The sequence below is a fragment of the Lycorma delicatula genome, chromosome 10, assembly GCF_047948215.1.
Source record: "Lycorma delicatula isolate Av1 chromosome 10, ASM4794821v1, whole genome shotgun sequence".
Taxonomy (NCBI): Eukaryota; Metazoa; Arthropoda; class Insecta; order Hemiptera; family Fulgoridae; genus Lycorma; species Lycorma delicatula.
The window spans coordinates 42,522,468-42,545,715 of NC_134464.1; the positions used below are offsets into that span (position 1 = coordinate 42,522,468).

Consider the following 23,248-nt stretch of genomic DNA (forward strand, 5'->3'; position numbering starts at 1 on the left):
GATGAGATTTAAACTGCGGTTAAGTTTCCAGGTGTCATAAGAAAGTTACAGGTAAAATTTCGTAATGACTGGTTCAGTAGTTTTTGCGTAGTTTAAGCACGGCGTCAATATATGTATAGATTGAGGTTAATTATTTTTTTTTTTTTTTGCTGTTAACGTATATTTTTCAACAGTAAAGGATTTAAATTTTTTGCCGTTATTTAAAATATTTCCTTGATATTTTACTACAAAGTATGTGATTATTTACAGCAGCCAGACGCAGACTGGCTGCTGTACTGAACAGACGTGTGTCGCTCTATTCGCATTCCTGTTCAGAGTGTAGTAGATAAGCAGTTCTTATCTTAAATACACAACTGTATATTTTCTTGAACAATTATGTTGTATTTTATATGCCAGTGTTAAATATTTTATTATATTGTAATCCTGTTTGATAAAAAATATTTGAAAATGAAGAAGTGCACTAATACCTGTGAGGGAGAATTACCGATTGATGGAAAATACATTATTTGTCGTTTTTGTTTATACGGTTACCACCATAAATGCGTTGGAATTACGGAGAATACATATCAGCGAATGTCGCAGAAAAAGAAAAAAGAGTGGATGTGTTGTGAGTGTCGCAAATCAGTCAAATCTACTGACAACAAATCAGTGGATTCGACTAAAGAAATATTAGATTTCACCGGTATTAATGAATTAAAAGTTATCATTTTAGAACTCAAAGCAGAAGTCAGAGCTTCTTCCAGTAGGACCGAAAATGAACTTGGTAGGCTATCCCTGTTCTATGACGATATTAAAAATGAAATTAGTGAATTACAGAAATCTAACAAGGATCTTCTCCAAGAAGTGAAACAACTCCGAGAAAGCGTAACAGAGAAGGATAAGAAAATCGCTTCGCTAGAAGAAAAAATCATACAACTCGAACAATATGGAAGAAACAAAAATATTGAAATTCACGGGCTAAAATTACACCCCGATGGAAACCGTAAGGAAAATTTACATGACTCTCTTCAGAAAATCGCTGACAAACTAGATATTCCTTTCAGCTTGGACGGTGTGGAAGCGGTTCATGGACTACCTACTAGGAGGAAGACTGATTCACCACCGATCATAGTGCAGTTTAGCAGCAGAAAAATGCGAGATTTCTGGATCAGCAAAAAGCGCGAGAAGCTAACAAATAATATGGTTCTTGCAGATGGAAGTGACAAAAAAGTGTATATTAATGAAAATCTAGTAACATCAATAAAAGACTTAATTTATAAAACGAAACAAAAAGCGGGTGAACTTCAGTATAAATTTGTTTGGGTACGAAATGGTAAAATATTTGTTAAGAAACGTGAAGATGTGTTTGCTATTAAAATTAACACTGAGGCGGATCTGCAAAAAATCATGTGAGTTATATAAATTTGTAACTATGATAGCGTTATCCCTAAGAGTATAATAGAATTGTTTCGTAATAATATTATTATGTTCATTACATTCAGTTCTGTAAATGTAAGCTCACGTATTAGTTATTTCTATCATTTTATTGCATTTTATATTTATCATATTCTGTTATTGATGACTCAAGATTCTTGGTATTACTGTTCCAATATTATAAAAAAAGGAAGACCTTCACTTAATTTAATTTTATGCCAATTCAGCAGCTACTTTTCTATGTTTATAAGCATCAGTTTATTTCTTAAAGTGAATAATAGTTTAATGAAAAATATTTTATTTTTAGAAACTGGCTTTAAATTGATAAGGATAATTGACTTGCATAACGATGTACTTCTCTTGCGAGCCTATCTCAAAAATGTTATCTCTGTTATGGTGACGACATTGATATCAAATAATATGATACTGATATCATTAAGTTACACCTACGATCTTATTCGAGCGTTTGTTCTATCGAATATATGTTCTCCCACCCCTTTAACAAAAACGGTTATGCTGTGTTTTTGCGTAGATAAGACATTAGTCATAACAACGATTAGTATTAAATTAGTCTTTACAAATAAAATTTATATGTTTCTAAATAAAATGTTTTTATTATGTTTACAAATTGTATAATCTTATAATCTGTATAGCTTATGTAATCTGTGCGTTTTAGACATATTTTCGAATCCCTATTGAAATGGAAAACATTAATGAAAATAATATTTTTAATGGCCGGTTTTTGGCTATTGATAATTACTACTCGAACCTAGACGAATTTTCGCAAGATTACTCCTGTTTATCGAAACTGAGTATACTTCATTTAAATATTAGGACTATTCGCGGTCATCGGGATGAATTCTTGATTCACCTAGGTAATAGTAACGTAGATTTGATAGTTCTCACGGAAATAAACATTACGGATAATGAAATAAGTTTAATTAATTTTTATCAGATTAATGGCTATGACTCCTATCACTGTGTCCGGAATATTAGGTCTGGTGGTGGTATTTTAATTCTTTGTCGTAGCACACTCAGTGCTGAAAGAATAATGTTGGATTTGACTGTCTCAAGTTGTGAACTATTATGCATTCAGGTTTCAGTGAAATTGGGCGTTAAGACCGATGATTTTACGATAATATGCTTTTACAGACCGCCAGATTTAAATGTTCATGAATTTTTACATGATCTTGAAAATATTCTTCATAATTGTAATAATAATAATGCGGTCTTAATCGGAGATATGAACATTGATCTTACTAAGGAAAATACTGTAGTTAGTTACTATCAAACCTTATTACATACAACGGGATTCATGTGTTGCATATCTGATATAACGAGGGAGGAAATAAGAGATGGGGTAATTGTTAGATCTTGTATAGATCACATTTTTATTAGAGGCTTTCCTGATTACGTTTTTTCTGGAGTAATTGAAACTAAAATTTCTGATCACTATGTGACAATAGCAGATCTGTTGTACAAGAATTCATCCCAACGATCGATGGATGACAGTCTTGGTTCATTTTACTTAGATAATGCCTTAATTAGATATAAGTTAGATAGCATAAATTATGACACCTTAGGTAATAAGATGGATAATAATCCATCTGCATATGAGAAATTCGTTGATATAATTAATTCTGTGTATAACAGTTCTTTAGTTCGCAGAAATACTGATAGGATTAAAATTCAAAATAGAAAAAACCATGGATGACGGATGACATTCTAAATAAAATAAAGTATAGAGACAAACTGTTCAAAAAATGGAAAAAAGCACCAGCTAACCTGGAAATTCGAAAAGATTACATATTATATAGAAATAAAATTAATATTGAAATACGAAAAGCGAAGGAGAAGTATTTTAATGATAAATTTAAAAATTTTCAAAAGAATGATATTAAGGGTAACTGGAAACTACTTAACTCTTTGATGGGGTTACCCTCTAAGCGTAACTTAGACGATACTATAATTAAATATGTAAGCGGTACATCTAATAACGCGGGTAAGGTCGCTGCAGACATTATCGGTAAACACTTTGTAACTTCAGTAGATGATATTAAACATAATTGTATACATAAGTTCTTGAAATTCACGGGTGGCAATTGCATGCAGCTTGTGTCTTTTCATTTACCTTTAAGTTCTCCTAAACAAATAGAAAATATAATTTCATCTATGAATGATAAAAAATCGCCAGGTGTAGATGGCATACGAATCAAAGATTTGAAATATGTCGTTAATAAAGTCAGCCCTTTAATTTCAATTATAGTAAACAATATAATTAAATCAAGGAGGGTTCCTGATCTACTGAAGATGTCTATTGTTAGACCTATCTATAAAGCCGGTTCTTTTAAAGATTTAAATAATTATCGGCCAATTTCTATACTGTCATGTATCGAAAAAGTTTTTGAACGGTATGTCTCTATGCATATTACTAAATACCTTGATGATAACAAATTAATCAGTGAAACTCAATATGGTTTCAGAAAGGGGATTGGGACTAACGATGCTATAAATGATTTATCTGATTTTGTCAATATTAACTTAAATAAATGTAACCATGTAATCTTACTTTTTTTAGATTTTCGTAAAGCTTTTGATACGTTAGACCATCATAAACTTTTAGATGCCCTAAATAAGCTAGGGTTTAATGGCCCTTTTAATAATATGCTACAAAACTATTTAAGTAACAGAAAACTTATTGTTAAAATTAAAGATAAATATAGTGATAGATACGAAACGGATAGTGGCGTGCCTCAAGGGTCTATCTTGGGCCCAACACTTTTTAATCTGTACGTTAATGATATGTCTAGCGCGATCTCTAATTCGTGTCTGTTGCAATACGCTGATGATAGTGTTTTAGCATTTGGACATAAGCGATTGGAAGAAGCAGAGTTTTTAATGCAAGAAGATTTTAATAATCTATTAAAGTGGCTTCATGACAAAGGCCTAATTATTAACGCTAAAAAAACTACTGTTTTACATGTAAGATCTCCTTATCTTCAATCCCAAAGACCGATAAGAATTATTTGTCATACATGTGACTGTATAAAAAATTACCACATAAATTGTAATTGTGAACATCTCCAGAATGCTGACAAATACAAATATTTGGGTGTACATTTTGACTCTTTTTTTAGATGGGATCACCATATAAAACATATATGTAAAAATTTAAGAGTGGTTGCTATGAAATTCCACCACATCTCACCCCTATTACCAATTCACTGTAAACGCTTACTCTATTCATCCTTGTTTGAATCTGTTATTCGATACGGCTTGACAACATGGGGATCAGCCGCAAACTATCTCATAAATAAAATAAATTTAATACAAAATAGGGTCCTCAAAGATATTGCTCTTTATGATTCTGATAACTAATAATATCTTTAGTTGTTACATAAAATTGGTTATTACATTAACCACTTAATAATGTAATAATACTCTTTAGTATATCTGTCGACAGACTTAGGTCTGACGGATGACCATGTAAGTTTTAAATTGTAAATAAATAAATAAATAATTTTTTCCTAATGTGTCAGAAAATAAAATCTATTTATGGATTATATTTAACTACACTTCTGTAAATGATTCTGATAGCGGTTTATTTATTATATATATATATTTTTTTATAATTTTTATCTTCAAATTATATTTTATAAACATTACGTTTAATTTAAATATATTAGAATTAAGATTCATTATTAATTATTTTATCCGATCCTTTTATTTTTAATTTTAAGATCGATTGACGAATTAGTTAAATGTATTTTATTTGAAAAATATATTCACGTCGGTATAAATTGAATGTAAAATATTCCAATGGAATATAAAAATTCATATTTCAATGATATGCACAGGTTAGTTAATTTTTTACCAGCGACTGAAATATCAAACATACAGCTCTCTACAATTTTAATATATTTATAATTAGAACATACGTACAGAGTGTTGCAGGACGTATTCGCCGAACTCCAGAAACTGATTCAGGACACCAAAAGATGCAAAAACGTTCAAACCGACTTAAGTCCTGCTTTGCTTTGTTTTCCTTATGGACGCAATTTTGTGATTTTCAACAAAAAAAAATCACTTCTCAGGAACGGGTTAACCTACAATAATTAAATTTGGAAAATTTAATTTTTTATTCTACATAATAAAAAATTTTGAAAACATCAACTTCAAAGATTTCAAAATGGAGCCATCTTAATTTTTAATTCTTCCATATCTTTGTAATTAATTGTTTGATAAAATTTTTACTTATTACAAAATTTATTAAGCATTTTATGCTGAACAAAATGACACTTCACTTGTCATGGAAAAGATATTAACTTATCTTTTCCACCGTATTACAATTTGTCGGTAAGAGAATTTATTGGCCAGCGGGTCGGAAGACGTCGTATAGCTGATCATGTGACGATACATAAAAGTACATTCGCGTGCGCGGTTTTATATTTTTTTAAATTTTAATTTAAAGCAGAAATTAGAACTTCTTCAATAGCTAATCATCAAAGAAAAATAACTGAACTACAAATTATTATAGATTATAAAAACGATTAACGAGTGATACATAAGGATGTAATGTGTGCACGCTCACACACACAGTGAGAGAGAGATTTATTTTTTATTAATACTATCAAAAAGTAATGTGTGAAGTTTATTCTATATCCACCACCGACAATTGTTTAGCCAGGTTTCATACATTAAAAAAAAATTAACAGGTCTTGAATTCAATTCTTGTCTTACAACGATCTTTTCAATAATTCCAATCGGAATAATGGCCACAAAGGATTTAAAAAAATAAATGCATCGGTGATGAAAACGTTTGCAATGTTAATTTTATATTTTTGGTTCGTTGTAATTTTATAAAATACAGTCATATATGGGATGCATTTAAGTTGTAACTGTGTAACCTTGAACGGTTGTATGTAGTCGAATTGATGAAGGGGGTCCCCCTTCCTCTCTTCACCTTCATACAACGTACTAGGTTGCTAGGAAACCGATCGGTTTCCTAGCAACCAGAGTTGCCAGACTTACAAATACACATTGCCAGATGGACAGGGGTCAAAGACTTTGTTATTATGTCTTCCGCGCTACTAAAACAAATATTCAATTAACGCGTCAAAATGCATCTATTAACAAACTTGAATCGACAGCATATCAACGTTCAATTATTTTTATTTTTTTTTTTTTAGCATGTTAAAAATACAAAGACTGACTGGGATTCGACACCTTTATTTTAAAACGGATTATTTTTATAAACACAAGGGTCAACATTGTATTAATCTTTCATATTATACGTATTTTAAAGTTTATGTAATTTAACATTACATATTGTGTAGGGGGCTGATATGATCGTAAAATAATAATAATAATAATAATGAAAATTATTTTATATTGAAACGGTTTTTTATACTTTTTTGCATTTGAGAAACACAAAACATTTGCTTAGATTTAATACATAATTTACTACGAAAATAAGAATCATAATGTTAGTATATCATTTTTTTCATAATTACTTCACACTCACACATTTACAATCCAATAAAAGTTATGAATTATTATAAAGCTAATCGTCGATTTTTCTTTCTCGCCATAATATCTAAAATTTTATCAGGATTAACAGTAATATCTCTATATGTAATCTATTATATCTCAAATAAAGATCAAAGACCGACATCATATTCATAGCAATAATATTGCAATTCCTTTTGTATGCGTTTGTAATACAAACATCTTCTTGTTTTGTGTTTGTTTTTTCTGTATCTGAATATGACTGGAAATGTCATTACTAGAAAAGAGAAAGCGGACGAATCGTTGGTAAAGTTGAATTTCATTTTATTTATTATATATAAACTATTTTATCATCGTGTTTTCTATTTGCTTAAGATTTGAATTTTTTTTTCAAAATTCAATTTGATTATAAACACGAATTTTCCTCAGTAACGATGGATTTATAATTAAAAACTTGCGCTTTACAAGTTCAAGAACGTTCACGATCGTAATTCTTCAACTTGCAGAAATCTGATGATTGCAATTTACATGTCCTCGGAACAGGTTTTGCACACGTGCTCGAGATAGAAGGGGTGTTACATCTTGTACAATAGTTAGTTGTCATTAGTTTCTTTTGGTAACGGCACATTTCACAGAAGGTTCTCTATTTTTCTTGTCTTCCGGTCGGTGTCTGTGCTTCATTGTTTCCTAGGATCCCTCCAATAATTGTTTTCGATGACCGAGGTAAAGTAACAACTTGCAGAAGAGTTTCCGGCCAGGGTATAACTAGATCTTTCATGAAATTTGTCCTTGTCATTTATTTTTGCGGTATTAAATTTTACAATGCGTGAAAAATGCCAGATTTTTTTTTGTGGGATTTGAACCCAAAACCTTCCCGATGAGTTAAAAAGAGCAATACTTATGCATCGTTTATTTTATAATTGAAAATTTTTAATCATTTTAATTTTTCGATATCAAATAAATTTTTTATAAAGTAGGAAAATATACGGCTCTATAGTTTTAATTACTTTTATTATTTTGATTTTGTACGTGAAACGATTTAAATAATTTGATTAAGCTATCTCTCTACAAGAGTGAATGATTGTTTTATTACTTTAAATTACTTGTCTAAGTTAAATTTACAGACCTAATAATAATTTTATTTACATGCCCTGCGATATTCAGATATTACGAATTAATTCAATCCTAACGTCATCCTATTTATCTTTGCACTCGATCTAACATTAATATAAAATCTATACGGATAAAATCGAAAAATCCAAACTTATTAAACAAAGAGGCCTAATTAACCAGAATCTACACATTTTTAGACGATTTCAAAAACCATTCCGATACTCGGTTACTGTATACAAAATACCGGAGATTACCGGAAATTCTAAAGTATTTTAATAGTATTCAAAGTAAATTAGAAATAGAAGACATAGCTGACCGTACATCTTATAGAATCGATTTTGAAGATCTTTATCGTAATTTATTTTCCCGTTTTAAAACAATATTAGGCGTAGGATGGATTATTAAGTCAAGTCAAACAAGAACCGCATTTGAGTACAATCCGTGACAATAACGAAACTTTAATCCGATCAAACCGATCTCACAACGATTATTTTCATTTACCGGCAATAAATACTATCGTTTTCCGGCGATTACACCAAACGGTATCGTTTTAAGGATACGTACGAAGGCTTAATAATAAATAACAAGTCTTTAAGTAACATTCAAAAATTTCATTATCTCCTTGCCTCTCTCGAGGGAGAGGCTAGAGAACTCGTACAGAACATTCCAATTACAGATGTTAATTTCAACCGCTCGTATAAGGCACTATGTGATCGTTACGACAATAAAAATATTCTCTAAATACCTAAATCGATATATAAGTTTTCTCTCTCTTCTTTCAACTCCCGTGTTTATTTTATAGACAGAAATGAAAATGTTTTATTTTGCAAAAGAGGTTTAAGTATTTTTTTATATTTGTTTGTTACATTCAATTTCAAGTATACGGCGAGTCGAATCTGTTTCGATCGGTAACGCTGTCGATGTTAAACGACGATCTAAGGAAGGGAAAAGCGGTCGAAGGAAGAATGCGATGAAATCGAGGATCTGGAAAAAAGAGCCGGTACGATACGATGTATAGAAAGGTGAAGACCGCTACGAGATCTAAATCGAAAGGGACCGGTAAAATAAGAGAAACGAGGAGGACGGTAAAAATCGACACAAAGAGAAAGAAGTAAGGAATACACGGAGGACCCGTATATCACAAGAAACCCGAGGAAATAAACGTAGAAAAGGAACGTAGAGGATAAACAACCGTCGATATTAAAATGTGAAGTGTAGAAAGAAAATTAAAGAAATGAATAAAGAATCGACTGGAGTAGACGAACTTTCCCTACAATTATATAAGTGCTTAAATTAGGCGGGTATTAAATAAATTGTTTAACAATGTAACAGGATATTTATTTATTGATCGTTTTCAAGTTAAACAATTTAAACGGTGTAATTTTATGAACAAAATAAAAACAATTTCCAGCACAAAAAAAACAACAAATTAAGGCATTAAAATTTAAGACAAAATAAATGTTTTTACATTTTAAAGCAAATCTTTATCTACGATTACATTACACTCAAAATATATATTTAAACAATACCCACAGAACGAGCCTGCGTTTAGAACAGTATCAAAATTTATTCCCTTTTTCTTTTACGTGAAAAATATATAAGTTATTTTATAAACCGACATTTTTATAGTCGTGTAAAACCAAACGCTTTTATTTAAGTTTATGTCGTGATCGTTTTTAACATAGTATATGACGTCGATGTTCGGCGATGAAATCAACGATCTACAGTTTGAACTTACTTGTCTCGATTAAAAATGTAATGAAAAAAATTACTTTACAAAATAATTATTACGTCATTACCGCGTATCTTTGTCGATAGATATACCGCAACTTTAACGCTTTTCTTTATTTCTCAACAATTAAGAAGGTAGCTTAATCGCTATTTATTTTTTGTTTAGTCTCCGGAGCAACGTAAGGTATTACTTCAGAGAATGATGTGTATGAATGTAAATGAAGTGTAGTCTTGTACCGTCTCAGGCCGACCGTTCCTGAGATATGTGGTTAATTGAAACTTGACCGCCAAAGAACACCGGTATCTACGATCTAGTATTCGAATCCCTCGTGAAAGTAACTGCCTTTATGTTTATTGTGAATCTGTATCGGTTTATCTTCACTCGACTAATAGTTACCGATATTTGGAGAGAAAACTAAATTTGTACCTTTAGTTGTAAAATAAAAAAAAATCCACTTGCAGAATTAAAAAAAAAGCAAAAAAGTAGGATCTTGAATGCAGTCCTTGAAAAATCCACCGTAGATTGATGGGATTTCCTTTCCGACGTGATTAACGGGAGAAGGAAACCAAAACAAAATATTTTATTCAAAAAAATTTTTTCCGTCATGTAATAGTTCAATTTTACCGATTCCATTGCACTACAATACTTTTATATTAGTGAGATATTTCATTGTGTAATTCATTTTTTTTTTATCTATTAAATGTGTAATTTCGTGATATTAATATATAAAAATTAGCGTTTTACAAAATGAAATAACTTTTGAACGAGGTAACCGATTTTTCTAGTTTTTTTAAACGTTTGATATGCTACAACTGTTATGTCGGTGTTATCATCGAATTTAAACAAACGACATGAGAATTTTATAGAGTGTATTTCTAACATAATGTGCTACGTACTAAAATATTGAAGCGAGTGTGTTTTTGTGATAGTTTTTATTTATAATTATTGCTTCCAAACATTGCTCCTTTTAGCAGTAGATTAACTAAATGCTATAATGGAATCGAGGATAGACTGAAAAGAACGGTAAAAAAATTTATGTAGCAAATAAGGATAAATTTGTGCAATCGCCATTAATTAAAAAAAAGTAACTACCGTAAATATTCGTCTGATTATAATGATGTTTACGAACTCTTAGATATACGTAAAAGCGGTTAGTATTCGTGTAGATAAATCGACATGTAAAAACCGTAAAGTCAGCGGGTTGCAAATAAGATCTAACGTTTAACGTAACGACAATATAAATGTGCATGTCGGTGTAGCAAAGCAGCTTGAAATCTTTTGCTCCCTTTGTAATTTTTCAAAACATTTTATAACTCCTCATGTAATAAAATTACATTTACCAGTATTTAGCGTTAGATTCTTTTCACATAGCCAACCATTTATTATCTGCAATGCCAAATTGGCCTTTTCTTGTGCCTCCAATTCATGCCTGTCACTCGCCAAGACCACCAAATCGTCAGCATAGGCCATAACTTCAACCCGAGCAGGATAGTCTAAATTTAAGATCTCATCAAACGTTAAGACCCATAATAATGGGCCTAAAACTGAGTCCTGGGGCACTCCACCATGTATATCTATCTCCATTTCTCCTTCTTGCGTTGCCACCTTGCATGTTCTATCAGAGAAGTATCTCATTACTTGCCTCCTCAAATATGGACTAACATTTTTTGCTAATAGCGCTCTATGTATATGGCTCCATTTAATGGAGCCAAACGCATTCTTGATATCCAATGAGACAAGCAATGGAACACCCCTCGTCTTCCAGGTGCCGCGTCTTACATCTGTCATCCAGGAGACTACTTTCTTGGCGGCCATCACTGTGGAGCGACCGTTCCAATACCCATATTGCTTTTGGCTAATCCCCACTCCTTGCTCAATTTCTCCAATAATCCTTGCGGCAAGCATCTTCTCGATGACCTTGCTCATATTATTTAACAGGCTTAACGGCCTGTATCGAACTTGTTCTTGTTCCTTTCCACCCTTGGGGAGAAAAACAACTCTTGCTTCTCTCCAGCACCGCGGATAGCAGTCATTCTCTAGCCCATGGCTGGCAATGTCCGTCATTTCCCAAGGCCGTTGTTTAAAAAGGCCTTTAAGTATAGCAGCTGGAATTCTGTCTACGCCGGGGCTTCTTTTATTGCCAAGCTGGCCAGTGGCACAATTCAGTTCGGCAGGTGTAAATCTCCTGGGCTCAAAATCAGGTAAGGTGACAATCGCTTCTTCTTCGCATGGAAATAGCTCGTCGAACTGGACCCTGGCGTGATGCTCGCTCAGTATCGGTAAACACCTGCCGAACTTCTTCGTGACGATTTTGTATAAATCGTCACGAAGAAGATTTATGCCTGGGACCAGGCATACAGCCTGGTCCCAGGGATCATTGTCCAACTCCTCGCAGAGTCTGGCCCAATGATCCCTTTTGGCTCTCTTGATAGACCTATTAAGCTGACGCCTTGCCTCTATATAACACTTGACTGCGGTGTCATATTCAGAGCCGCCTCTGATCCTTAGTCTTTGCTTTTTCCTCCTAGCTTATTGTAGAGTATTGCGAAAGCACGCTATCTCATTGGACCACCAGTATACTTGTCTTCTACTCCTGGTGGCCCTTATCTCCATGTCCATCTCTTGTTGAATAATTGATGTGAGGGTATCAGGTGTCAATTCAATTATAGTGCTAAGTCTTTGTGACACTTTATCGACTATTTTATCCACCTGGCGAGCCGTGGGTCTAATCACGATAGGTCTTTCTACTGCAGTATATGTGCCATCTCTTATGACCAGGTCCTTAAACACCTGGTCGCTAAAAACGGCGCTGATACAGTCCCATATGTGACAGTGGTTAATCGATACTCGCGCACAGGTACGTCGCTAGACTTTCTCCACAGAATGTGCTGAAAGTTGTAGTCACCAGGAACTATCCTTATTTGGCGATACGTTTTTCTATCGGCTGTAAATGCGATTTTGTGTGTACGAAACCTTAACGTGATAAGCATAAATCTTGTTGAATCGTAAGACCGACTCTCAGTAGGTCATTTAATGAAATATTGTTGCCGGTTTCGAAGATGCGTCAAAAACCACCCGAGTTTTGGTCGAAACGCTTAAGGTTTTAAAAACGGCATGAAGCGGCAAAGAGTAACACGATTCATTATTGTTAGGTGGTTCGGCTAATTTCATACGACCTTTTTTTTTTTTTTTTGTCTTCAGTCATTTGACTGGTTTGATGCAGCTCTCCAAGATTCCCTATCTAGTGCTAGTCGTTTCATTTCAGTATACCCTCTACATCCTACATCCCTAACAATTTGTTTTACATATTCCAAACGTGGCCTGCCTACACAATTTTTCCCTTCTACCTGTCCTTCCAAAATTAAAGCGACTATTCCAGGATGCCTTAGTATGTGGCCTATAAGTCTGTCTCTTCTTTTAACTATATTTTTCCAAATGCTTCTTTCTTCATCTATTTGCCGCAATACCTCTTCATTTGTCACTTTATCCACCCATCTGATTTTTAACATTCTCCTATAGCACCACATTTCAAAAGCTTCTAATCTTTTCTTCTCAGATACTCCGATTGTCCAAGTTTCACTTCCATATAAAGCGACACTCCAAACATACACTTTCAAAAATCTTTTCCTGACATTTAAATTAATTTTTGATGTAAACAAATTATATTTCTTACTGAAGGCTCGTTTAGCTTGTGCTATTCGGCATTTTATATCGCTCCTGCTTCGTCCATCTTTAGTAATTTTACTTCCCAAATAACAAAATTCTTCTACCTCCATAATCTTTTCTGCTCCTATTTTCACATTCAGTGGTCCATCTTTGTTATTTCTACTACATTTCATTACTTTTGTTTTCTTCTTGTTTATTTTCATGCGATAGTTCTTGCGTAGGACTTCATCTATGCCGTTCATTGCTTCTTCTAAATCCTTTTTACTCTCGGCTAGAATTACTATATCATCAGCAAATCGTAGCATCTTTATCTTTTCACCTTGTACTGTTACTCCGAATCTAAATTGTTCTTTAACATCATTAACTGCTAGTTCCATGTAAAGATTAAAAAGTAACGGAGATAGGGAACATCCTTGTCGGACTCCCTTTCTTATTAGGGCTTCTTTCTTATGTTCTTCAATTGTTATTGTTGCTGTTTGGTTCCTGTACATGTTAGCAATTGTTCTTCTATCTCTGTATTTGAACCCTAATTTTTTTAAAATGCTGAACATTTTATTCCAGTCTACGTTATCGAAAGCCTTTTCTAGGTCAATAAACGCCAAGTATGTTGGTTTGTTTTTCTTTAATCTTCCTTCTACTATTAATCTGAGGCCTAAAATTGCTTCCCTTGTCCCTATACTTTTCCTGAAACCAAATTGGTCTTCTCCTAACACTTCTTCCACTCTCCTCTCAATTCTTCTGTATAAAATTCTAGTTAAGATTTTTGATGCATGACTAGTTAAACTAATTGTTCTGTATTCTTCACATTTATCTGTCCCTGATTTCTTTGGTATCATTACTATAACACTTTTTTTGAAGTCTGACGGAAATTCCCCTTTTTCATAAATATTACACACCAGTTTGTATAATCTATCAATCGCCTCCTCCCCTGCACTGCGCAGTAATTCTACAGGTATTCCGTCTATTCCAGGAGCCTTTCTGCCATTTAAATCTTTTAATGCTCTCTTAAATTCAGATCTCAGTATTGTTTCTCCCATTTCATCCTCCTCAACTTCCTCTTCTTCCTCTATAAAACCATTTTCTAATTCATTTCCTCCGTATAACTCTTCAATATATTCCACCCATCTATCGACTTTACCTTTCGTATTATATATAGGTGTACCATCTTTGTTTAACACATTATTAGATTTTAATTTATGTACCCCAAAATTTTCCTTAACTTTCCTGTATGGTAGGTCATACGACCTAAGGATTCTTATTCGTTAAGAAACTTACGATAATCTTTCTTTAATCGATTATAGCGGTTCGGTTTTTTCTGTAAGAAATTTAGTATCGATTGAGCTGTAGGTTTTGACTCACCGATAGCTGAAGGTTCTTTAATTAACGGTAACTTTGCGATATAGCGGCCAGTTTCATCTCGTAAGGTATTTTCAACGAAATGTTTTTCGCAGAGTTTCTGATCTTCTGACCGAGTAGGTCCGCTGACTTCTATTTGTCAAAACCTCTGCGTTTGTTGATCTAGTGATTATCTTTGTAAAGCGAATAAACTGTAATTAGTTGAACCGGGTGAGTATTCACCGCTTATGATCCATCCTAATTCGGTATTTTTTTTTTTTTGTTTTTTTTTTAAGGACGGGAAAGCCTCCTTCACGAGTAACTTTCTCCATACGTAGGATTTTCATAAATTTTTGAGCACCTAACAATAGGTCGATTTTTGTGGTTTATTAAAAGTCGGGTCTGCAAGATGAAGATTCGGTGTGGTATATTCCAGAGGTTAAAATCAATTTTAGACGAGGGCAAATTAGTACTTATTTTTGGTAAAATATTGCGATTTAAATTCAAAGCAAAATTAGAACGAAAAGATTGTATATGAATAAATACACTGTATTTAGATTCTGAGGCAAGGCTATTAAACGATTCAATCGATCCCACCCGGTCTGGGTTTTAATTTTAATCGCCGCATTAGTTGTTCTGTTGCAAAACTAACTTGACAACCACCGTCGAGAAGTGCTCGACAGACTTGTAGGTTACCAGACTTATCTCGAGTTTTTACGATAGAAGTAGCAAGTAAGATTTGAGGTCGTTTCTTGTGAAACGCATGATAACCGGTATTCGTCCGATTTGTTGTAGACATTTTCTTGCTGCGGTATCCGTTTCGTTTTAGGTTAAGCTCCATTGAAGTGAAGGGTGGTATGGTGCCGGGCTGCACATTTAAAACCCGCAGATGTTGATTTACAATCTTCGTAAGCACGATCGGATTTTAAGCGATTAGCGCATAGAGATTGTTACGTTTGACTAAACTAAATCGTTCGTTTGGCCGTAATGACAAATATTTAGGACATTTATAAATTAAATGAGGCTTGCTACAAATTTTACGTTTTTGATTTGTCGATACGTAGGACAATTTAGCGGTTTTAAGCTGAGAATTTACATTTTGAACGCTCTTTATCGGTTGTGAAAACGCTTCACCGGTCAAACAATTATTTACTAATTGATCGGTTTGACATTTCCTCTCGAGAGATTTAATTACTTTATCCAGACCAGGAATCTCATGTTCGTCACAAGTCGACTCAAATTTAGTACGAGTGGATTTATCGAGTCTATCAAGAATTAGTCGAGTTAATAATAATTCCTCCGATGAAATAGGTACTTGTAACGCTAGAATAGCATTTCTATTGTTAGTTACATTATTGATAATGTGTATTAATTCAGCTGATGTGCCTTTGTTAGCCGACGGCATTGTTAATAACATTTTAACATGCTTGGTGACAATTAGTTTTTTATTGTCGTAACGATCACATAGTGCCTTATACGAGCGGTTGAAATTAACATCTGTAATTGGAATGTTCTGTACGAGTTCTCTAGTCTCTCCCTCGAGAGAGGCAAGGAGATAATGAAATTTTTTAATGTTACTTAAAGACTTGTTATTTATTATTAAGCCTTCGTACGTATCCTTAAAACGATACAGTTTGGTGTAATCGCCGGAAAACGATAGTATTTATTGCCGGTAAATGAAAATAATCGTTGTGAGATCGGTTTGATCGGATTAAAGTTTCGTTATTGTCACGGATTGTACTCAAATGCGGTTCTTGTTTGACTTGACTTAATAATCCATCCTACGCCTAATATTGTTTTAAAACGGGAAAATAAATTACGATAAAGATCTTCAAAATCGATTCTATAAGATGTACGGTCAGCTATGTCTTCTATTTCTAATTTACTTTGAATACTATTAAAATACTTTAGAATTTCCGGTAATCTCCGGTATTTTGTATACAGTAACCGAGTATCGGAATGGTTTTTGAAATCGTCTAAAAATGTGTTGATTCTGGTTAATTAGGCCTCTTTGTTTAATAAGTTTGGATTTTTCGATTTTATCCGTATAGATTTTATATTAATGTTAGATCGAGTGCAAAGATAAATAGGATGACGTTAGGATTGAATTAATTCGTAATATCTGAATATCGCAGGGCATGTAAATAAAATTATTATTAGGTCTGTAAATTTAACTTAGACAAGTAATTTAAATAAGGAGATAAGGAAAGTATGACAACATAGGAATGAAATTAACGATCGATTGGAATGAGACGGAGCGACTTCGCTGTTATATATTACATAAAAACATCACGTACAAATTAACAGACGAAAGAACTGCTACGGTAGACATAACAAATCGGCGACGACCTTATTTCAAACTGATCGATAATGAATAAAATGCGAATTGGTCCTTGTTTAACTGAAATATTAAACCGTTCACGATTACGCGATCGAAATATTAAATGTCCGTATCCGGTTCGGTAGGACCAGAATTTAAAATCACAACGAAACATACGGGTACCAGAACAGAAATTTGTAGCGTAACGAAAAGGTTTATATCGTCCTGCCGTAATATCTCCGTGGACAGCCCAGAGGTGAGGGCTGGCATGCCCAGGTGTGACAGTGCCTATGATCCTCTGGGGACTCCAAGGGATCATAGGCACAGTAAAAGAAAAAAGACCCGACGCTGTGTTTTGGGCAGATATGTCCAGACACGGCGTCAAGAAAGGGCACAATAAAGACTCCTCAAAAGAGCTGACCGGCGAGCCGACCTACCATGCCGGATATACAGCCGGTTGGTGGGAAGACTCGTTAGACTAACCTGATACTCCTCTGAGTGGAGTTATACCCAACAGTCCGGACCGACCTAGAGGAGTAGAGGGGAAAAAAAATCTCCATAACTACTAGTCTCAGAGCGTAAATGCGGTGTCATTTTATAACTTACACGGTCAGCTCACCGATAAGACTAAGTTTGCGTCCCTGGTGAGGGGTTTGGTGGGGACGGGGCACAGCGCAGATCGGACAAAAATGGCGCTCTCACTCATTTCCATTCAGTATAGCCGACCTCTTAGACGTAATAGCTCGGTGATTCGTGTGTTTGTGTTTAGAGTTTGTCGAGGTAGATCGATTTAAGCGATAATAACTTTCTTTTGGACAATATTTCCGTTAAAAAATTAAAGTAAACGTGCAAAAAAGTAGAAAAAATTCAATATGTCAGCCTCAGCCCGCGCAAAAGCCAGCTGGAAATATAAATTACGCATATAACTGGAAAGGGAAGGTTATGGGCAACGCATACCCCAATGTCCGGTACCGAGCGAGCGAGACAGTTTCGGGACCTATCACATACACATATGTGATAACGCCTATTAAATTCCATATACAGATTTTCAAAAGTACATTATAGAATTTTATTCCGGTAATAACTTCTTTTTTTTTATTGTTATCGTTTAATTATTATTTATCGTAAATATTTTTTAACAAGTAGAGATTAATAATTATTAATAAATCAATATATTAATATAAAAAAAAAGAAAATGAATTCTGATTCGAACCGATGAGCCTTCCCTTGTAAGATCCAAATATTTCATTCGTTAAACTTTTATTTGGCTATAACTCTGGAACCGATAAAAATAAATACCGTTATGAAATATCGTTGAAAAGCTCTCGATGAGGGCTTATTACTGCGGTTAAGAAAAAGTCCTAAATCCGGATTTTTGCATTTTGGGGTTTTTTAGACTCTTTTGAGTTAGTCGTTTGCAATTAAAAGGGGAGGTGCACAAACAGATGTTACATTAGTCCTAAATCCAAAATTTCAAAATCATATTACAATGATCTAACATCATTGTAATCCAATTTTGATGTTAGAAATTGGAGGACGATAAATTCATTCTTGTTTGCTAGACGTTGCATAGCTTCAAGCGAATTCACATTTGCGGAAATTTCATTAATAAATTTGGATAAAGTACGTACGGAATCTTTTTTCATAGAATCTCCTCTTAAACCGCGCTCGGCATTTTAAAATGAAATTATATATTTGTTGTCAGATCGTACGTTTTATAATTCTAGAGCGATAATAAAATCGGCATATCTTTTAACGTTAGCTAAAACTTCATCCTTCAAAGAAGAATGTGTATAGTGAGATTTTTTACCGTCTTCTTCTTCTCGGTCGTTCCTGGTAGAGGTTCGCGATAGAATAGATTTTTCAGCACGGATTAATTACATAAACAGCCGCCTGCAACTGACGGAAGGGTTCCGCGGTCGGCCGGGTCGGTGGGGAGAAACGCCCGTGCAGACGCGTAGGCGGACTGCAAGTTCATAATTTTGTACGTTCATCTATTTCCGATATGAGATCGCTAAGGGAGAGCGATCAGAATTTTAAATAGAAGTTGAAACGCGTTTATTTTAAAGGGTATCAACAAAAATACAATTTTAATATAAAAAGTCACGATACGACAACCCTGGCTAAAATGACAGTCGCATAACATTTTTTTTTTCTTTTTATATTCGCAATTACGTAGTTTCAAAACCGGTCTACAGTAAACCCCAAGTAATTTCACGCAAAATAATAAATTATTTTGCGATAGAAACATTTGATAAATAAATGAAGATTTATTTTTATATATTTATATTTTAAAATCTATTCTTTTTCAGAACAATGAAATGTCTGGGAAAGGAAAATATGTGATCGCATATATAACATCAGTTGGCTGTTACGGAGCGATTTTCGTTACGGGACAATATCTAGTAAACAAGGTAAAATAATTCTAGACATCTTATTATTGAATGTGTGCGCGTGGTACTTGAAAGTGAAAATCTAGGGAATGCAATAGCTTCAAACCCGTGGCAAGATAAACCGAATCGGTTTAAACACGGCATCAAAATGTTATTATTTAGTGCGCAAGAACCATTGAAATTACAGTCGGCCGGTTTATATGTATTGGATTTAAATTTTTTACTAAAGGTCACTTGTACTTAAATATTAACAAATTAATTTCTACTTGTAGCAGAATTAGATCTATTCGTTTGAAAGTAAAACGAAGAGCTATTGCGGCAAATAGATGAAGAAAGAAGCATTTGGAAAAATATAGTTAAAAGAAGAAACAGACTTATAGACCACATACTAAGGCATCCTGGAATAGTCGCTTTCATATTGGAAGGACAGGTAGAAGGAAAAAATTGTGTAGGCAGGCCACGTTTGGAATATGTAAAACAAATTGTTAGGGATGTAGGATGTAGAGGGTATACTGAAATGAAACGACTAGCACTAGATAGGGAATCTTGGAGAGCTGCATCAAACCAGTCAAATGACTGAAGACAAAAAAAAATAGTATTAACAACGGTTAATCCTATCCTATTAAGGGCATTTATAAGTGTGTCAGCCTGTCTGTTGTGTGTCCATCCCCCTTAGCTTACTACATAAAACAACACCACTAGTCCGAGCGAAGTCATTCCGTACAGCATTTACTTAACCAGAAGAAATTCTTATATTAATAATAAATTGTTGATAAGTGTAGAACATGTTTTGGAAGTACCCAAATTTTTCTTTTCTGTTTAGCCTCTGGAACCACCATAAGGTATTACTTCAGAGGATGATATGTATGAATGTAAATGAAGTGTAGCCTTGTACAGTCTCAGGTCGACCATTCCTGTTATGTGTGATAAACTGAAACGCAACCACCAAAGAACACCAGTATCCACGATGTAATATTCAAATCCGTATAAAAGTAACTGCCTTTACTAGGATTTGAACCTTAGAACTTTCGACTTCCAAATCAGCTGATTTGTTCCTTGCATCATCAGTTCTTTCATAGAAAAGAACTTTTAAGTCCATGAGTCAATAAATAAGGTACTTAAAAAAATAGAATAGCCACATTACTCTATCAAAAGTTCACATACAACTATGTTAAACTATTGGAATTTATTACAAACAGTGTAACCAGATCTTTTATCATGGTCATAGATTTTACAGTCTTCCCCTTATAGTCTGCCTGTAAATTCAACACTCAAATTAAGATTTATTTTTAAATTCACAAATATAATACTCATCTAACAGTTCTAATTTATTAATAATATTACAATTTCTTTCCCTCTACACTCATTATATATGGAAAATTTACAGACAAAAAAATTCTGAAACATTGTGTAAGCTGTAATGAATAACATATATACCATTAATAAATAAAATTCATCTGTTACTAGAAAAAAAACTTACTCTAATTTGAAATACAGATAATCCATTCATAAATGCAACAAATCTTGACAATGTTGTTTTACCAGCACCAGATACTCCAATAAGCAACAAATGCCCCTGAGGCTGTCGGAAAATACGATCAATACGCAAAACATGATCAAGCACCTCATCAAATAGAACTAATGGTACATCAAGTTCTTCATCATAAAACACCTATTAACAATTAGCAAATTATTAATCAAAATTATCTCTCTCTAAAATTAAAAGTTTAAGAATAGATGAAGGGATATCAGTTTTGCAAATGGTTTAAATAATATAATAAGCAAAGAAAATAAAATAATTGAAATTGAATAAAATTTTGGTATGAGGGTTTCTTATAAATTAACCTCCGGTTAAGTAATAAAAATAACAAAATAAACTGAAAAAAGAATTTACTATAAGTTAGGTACACACTTATCTTATGTCTTTATATCCAAATTCAAGCACTTTTATCATGACACCAGCTTGTCTATTCCTTTTTAAAAAAATGGTGCTGCCAAAGTACCCATCCATTCAAGAGTTCATCACTGTGTTGAGTTGCCAGCCAATTCTACAATTTTGTAAAAAGATATAAATCAGATGGTGTCAAATCAGGGTTGTAAGGGGGATGGTCAAAAATTTGCCACTTAAACTTGTTAGTACATCCATAGTGCTAGTGGCGGTATGAAGTTGTGCAATGTCATGCAAAAAAATTAACCCCTTTGCTAGCTTCTCCAGTTGTTTATTCTGTACCACTCTATAGCTTTATCAGCATTTCATAATAATTATTTGTAGTTATTGATATATCCACCATTGTATATTATTCTAACAAAATCACTTTACAATCAAAAAACAGTAGCCAATCACTTTTTTGGTTTGAATTTTTTGGGCTTGTTCAATGTGTGTGCATGTTTGGATGGCTCTTTAAGCCTCAACATTAATGAACCAAATCCACGTCTTGTCCCAAGAACCAATTCTATCTCTTTATTCTGGTATTGTTAAAAAATAAATCCCCCCCCCTTTTTTTTTGTGGACATCTGTAAGTTGTTCTGATAACCATCATGCACAGTACTTACAAAAACCCGATCTGTCTTTAATAATTTCAAAAAAGAGTGGATCATGAAATTTGAAAAAAATTCTCACAATGTTCAGTATTTATGCAGTGACATTTATCACAAATGCTGTGTTTAATTTTTTAAACAATTCATAAAGCAATGGAATGTACAGCATTCTTTCACAGAACCATCACTCATATCTATCAACTACACACAGCCAATGGTGGATCTTGATTGCAAATGTTCCTTCTGCTTGCAAAAAAGATGAATGGCACTAAGTTCCTCGCAACTGAAGGGAAATTCAATAATGGCCTCCATATTTCACATGTATTACTCAAGCATATGCATGTAATATGTACATGCATATTTTAGCATGTACAAAACGGAATGGTGACTGACTGTGTTTAACAATAAGCATAGGTGATTGATGTCTACTGCACATGCACTATGTTGCTATGAAAAGGCTAATCTATTAACAGTCTAAGTAAATAAACTACATTAATTCTGAATTTTATACAACTTGTTATTGGAGGAGGGAGAGATGTAATTTAAATGTATCAACGTATTAAAAAATAACAGGAGGAATCAATCCATAACTGATACAGATTTCAGTTTTCAATCCTAAAAAGAGCAGTGACAAAATCAATGTGAACTCAAAAACCATAATATAAACAAAATATGCACATTAAGTCTTAAACAATAACCTTTTTCACCTGCCATAAATTAATACAGGTCATGCCTTCAAAAATAACATTATTTTTTTGATTAAAATAAATATGTAAAAAATAAAAAAATACACATACCTTGAGTCTTGCTTAAACATAGTCTCTTAGTTCATTACGATCCATTGGAACATAATCTTTTGATAACCAATGGCTATATAATATAGGTCTAGATAAAGCAGATTGTTTATCTACAGTATGGAAATATTTCATTGCAACCAAATCAATGTTTTCATTTCTCCATCTTCTTTCAGATTCATCAACCAACCTGTCTTGAAATAATCTAAGAGCTTCATGAGCCCACAAACGAACCAAACCTTCTACTGTAAGTGTTTCCAATTGCCCAAAAAAAACAAAATAATTATACTAACAAGTTATAAATATATAAAATTGTACATATAAATACATAATTCATCATAATTGCTGACTAAATGAACTGACTAAGCAAAAATTCTATCAGATATATTATTAAAATGTTCTATCTTTAATCTTTATATTTTAAAATGTTAATCTT

General features: G+C 33.3%; 1 protein-coding gene across 1 annotated transcript; it reads left to right on the forward strand.

The window, feature by feature from the left end:
- The first annotated feature begins 271 nt into the window (after positions 1 to 271).
- LOC142331185 (uncharacterized) lies at positions 272 to 23,248 on the forward strand. Its single transcript, XM_075376913.1, has 3 exons — positions 272 to 1,388; positions 19,400 to 19,501; positions 22,989 to 23,248. The coding sequence occupies exons 1-2, from the start codon at positions 448 to 450 to the stop codon at positions 19,431 to 19,433; spliced, it is 975 nt and encodes a 324-aa protein (XP_075233028.1). The 5' UTR covers positions 272 to 447; the 3' UTR covers positions 19,434 to 19,501; positions 22,989 to 23,248.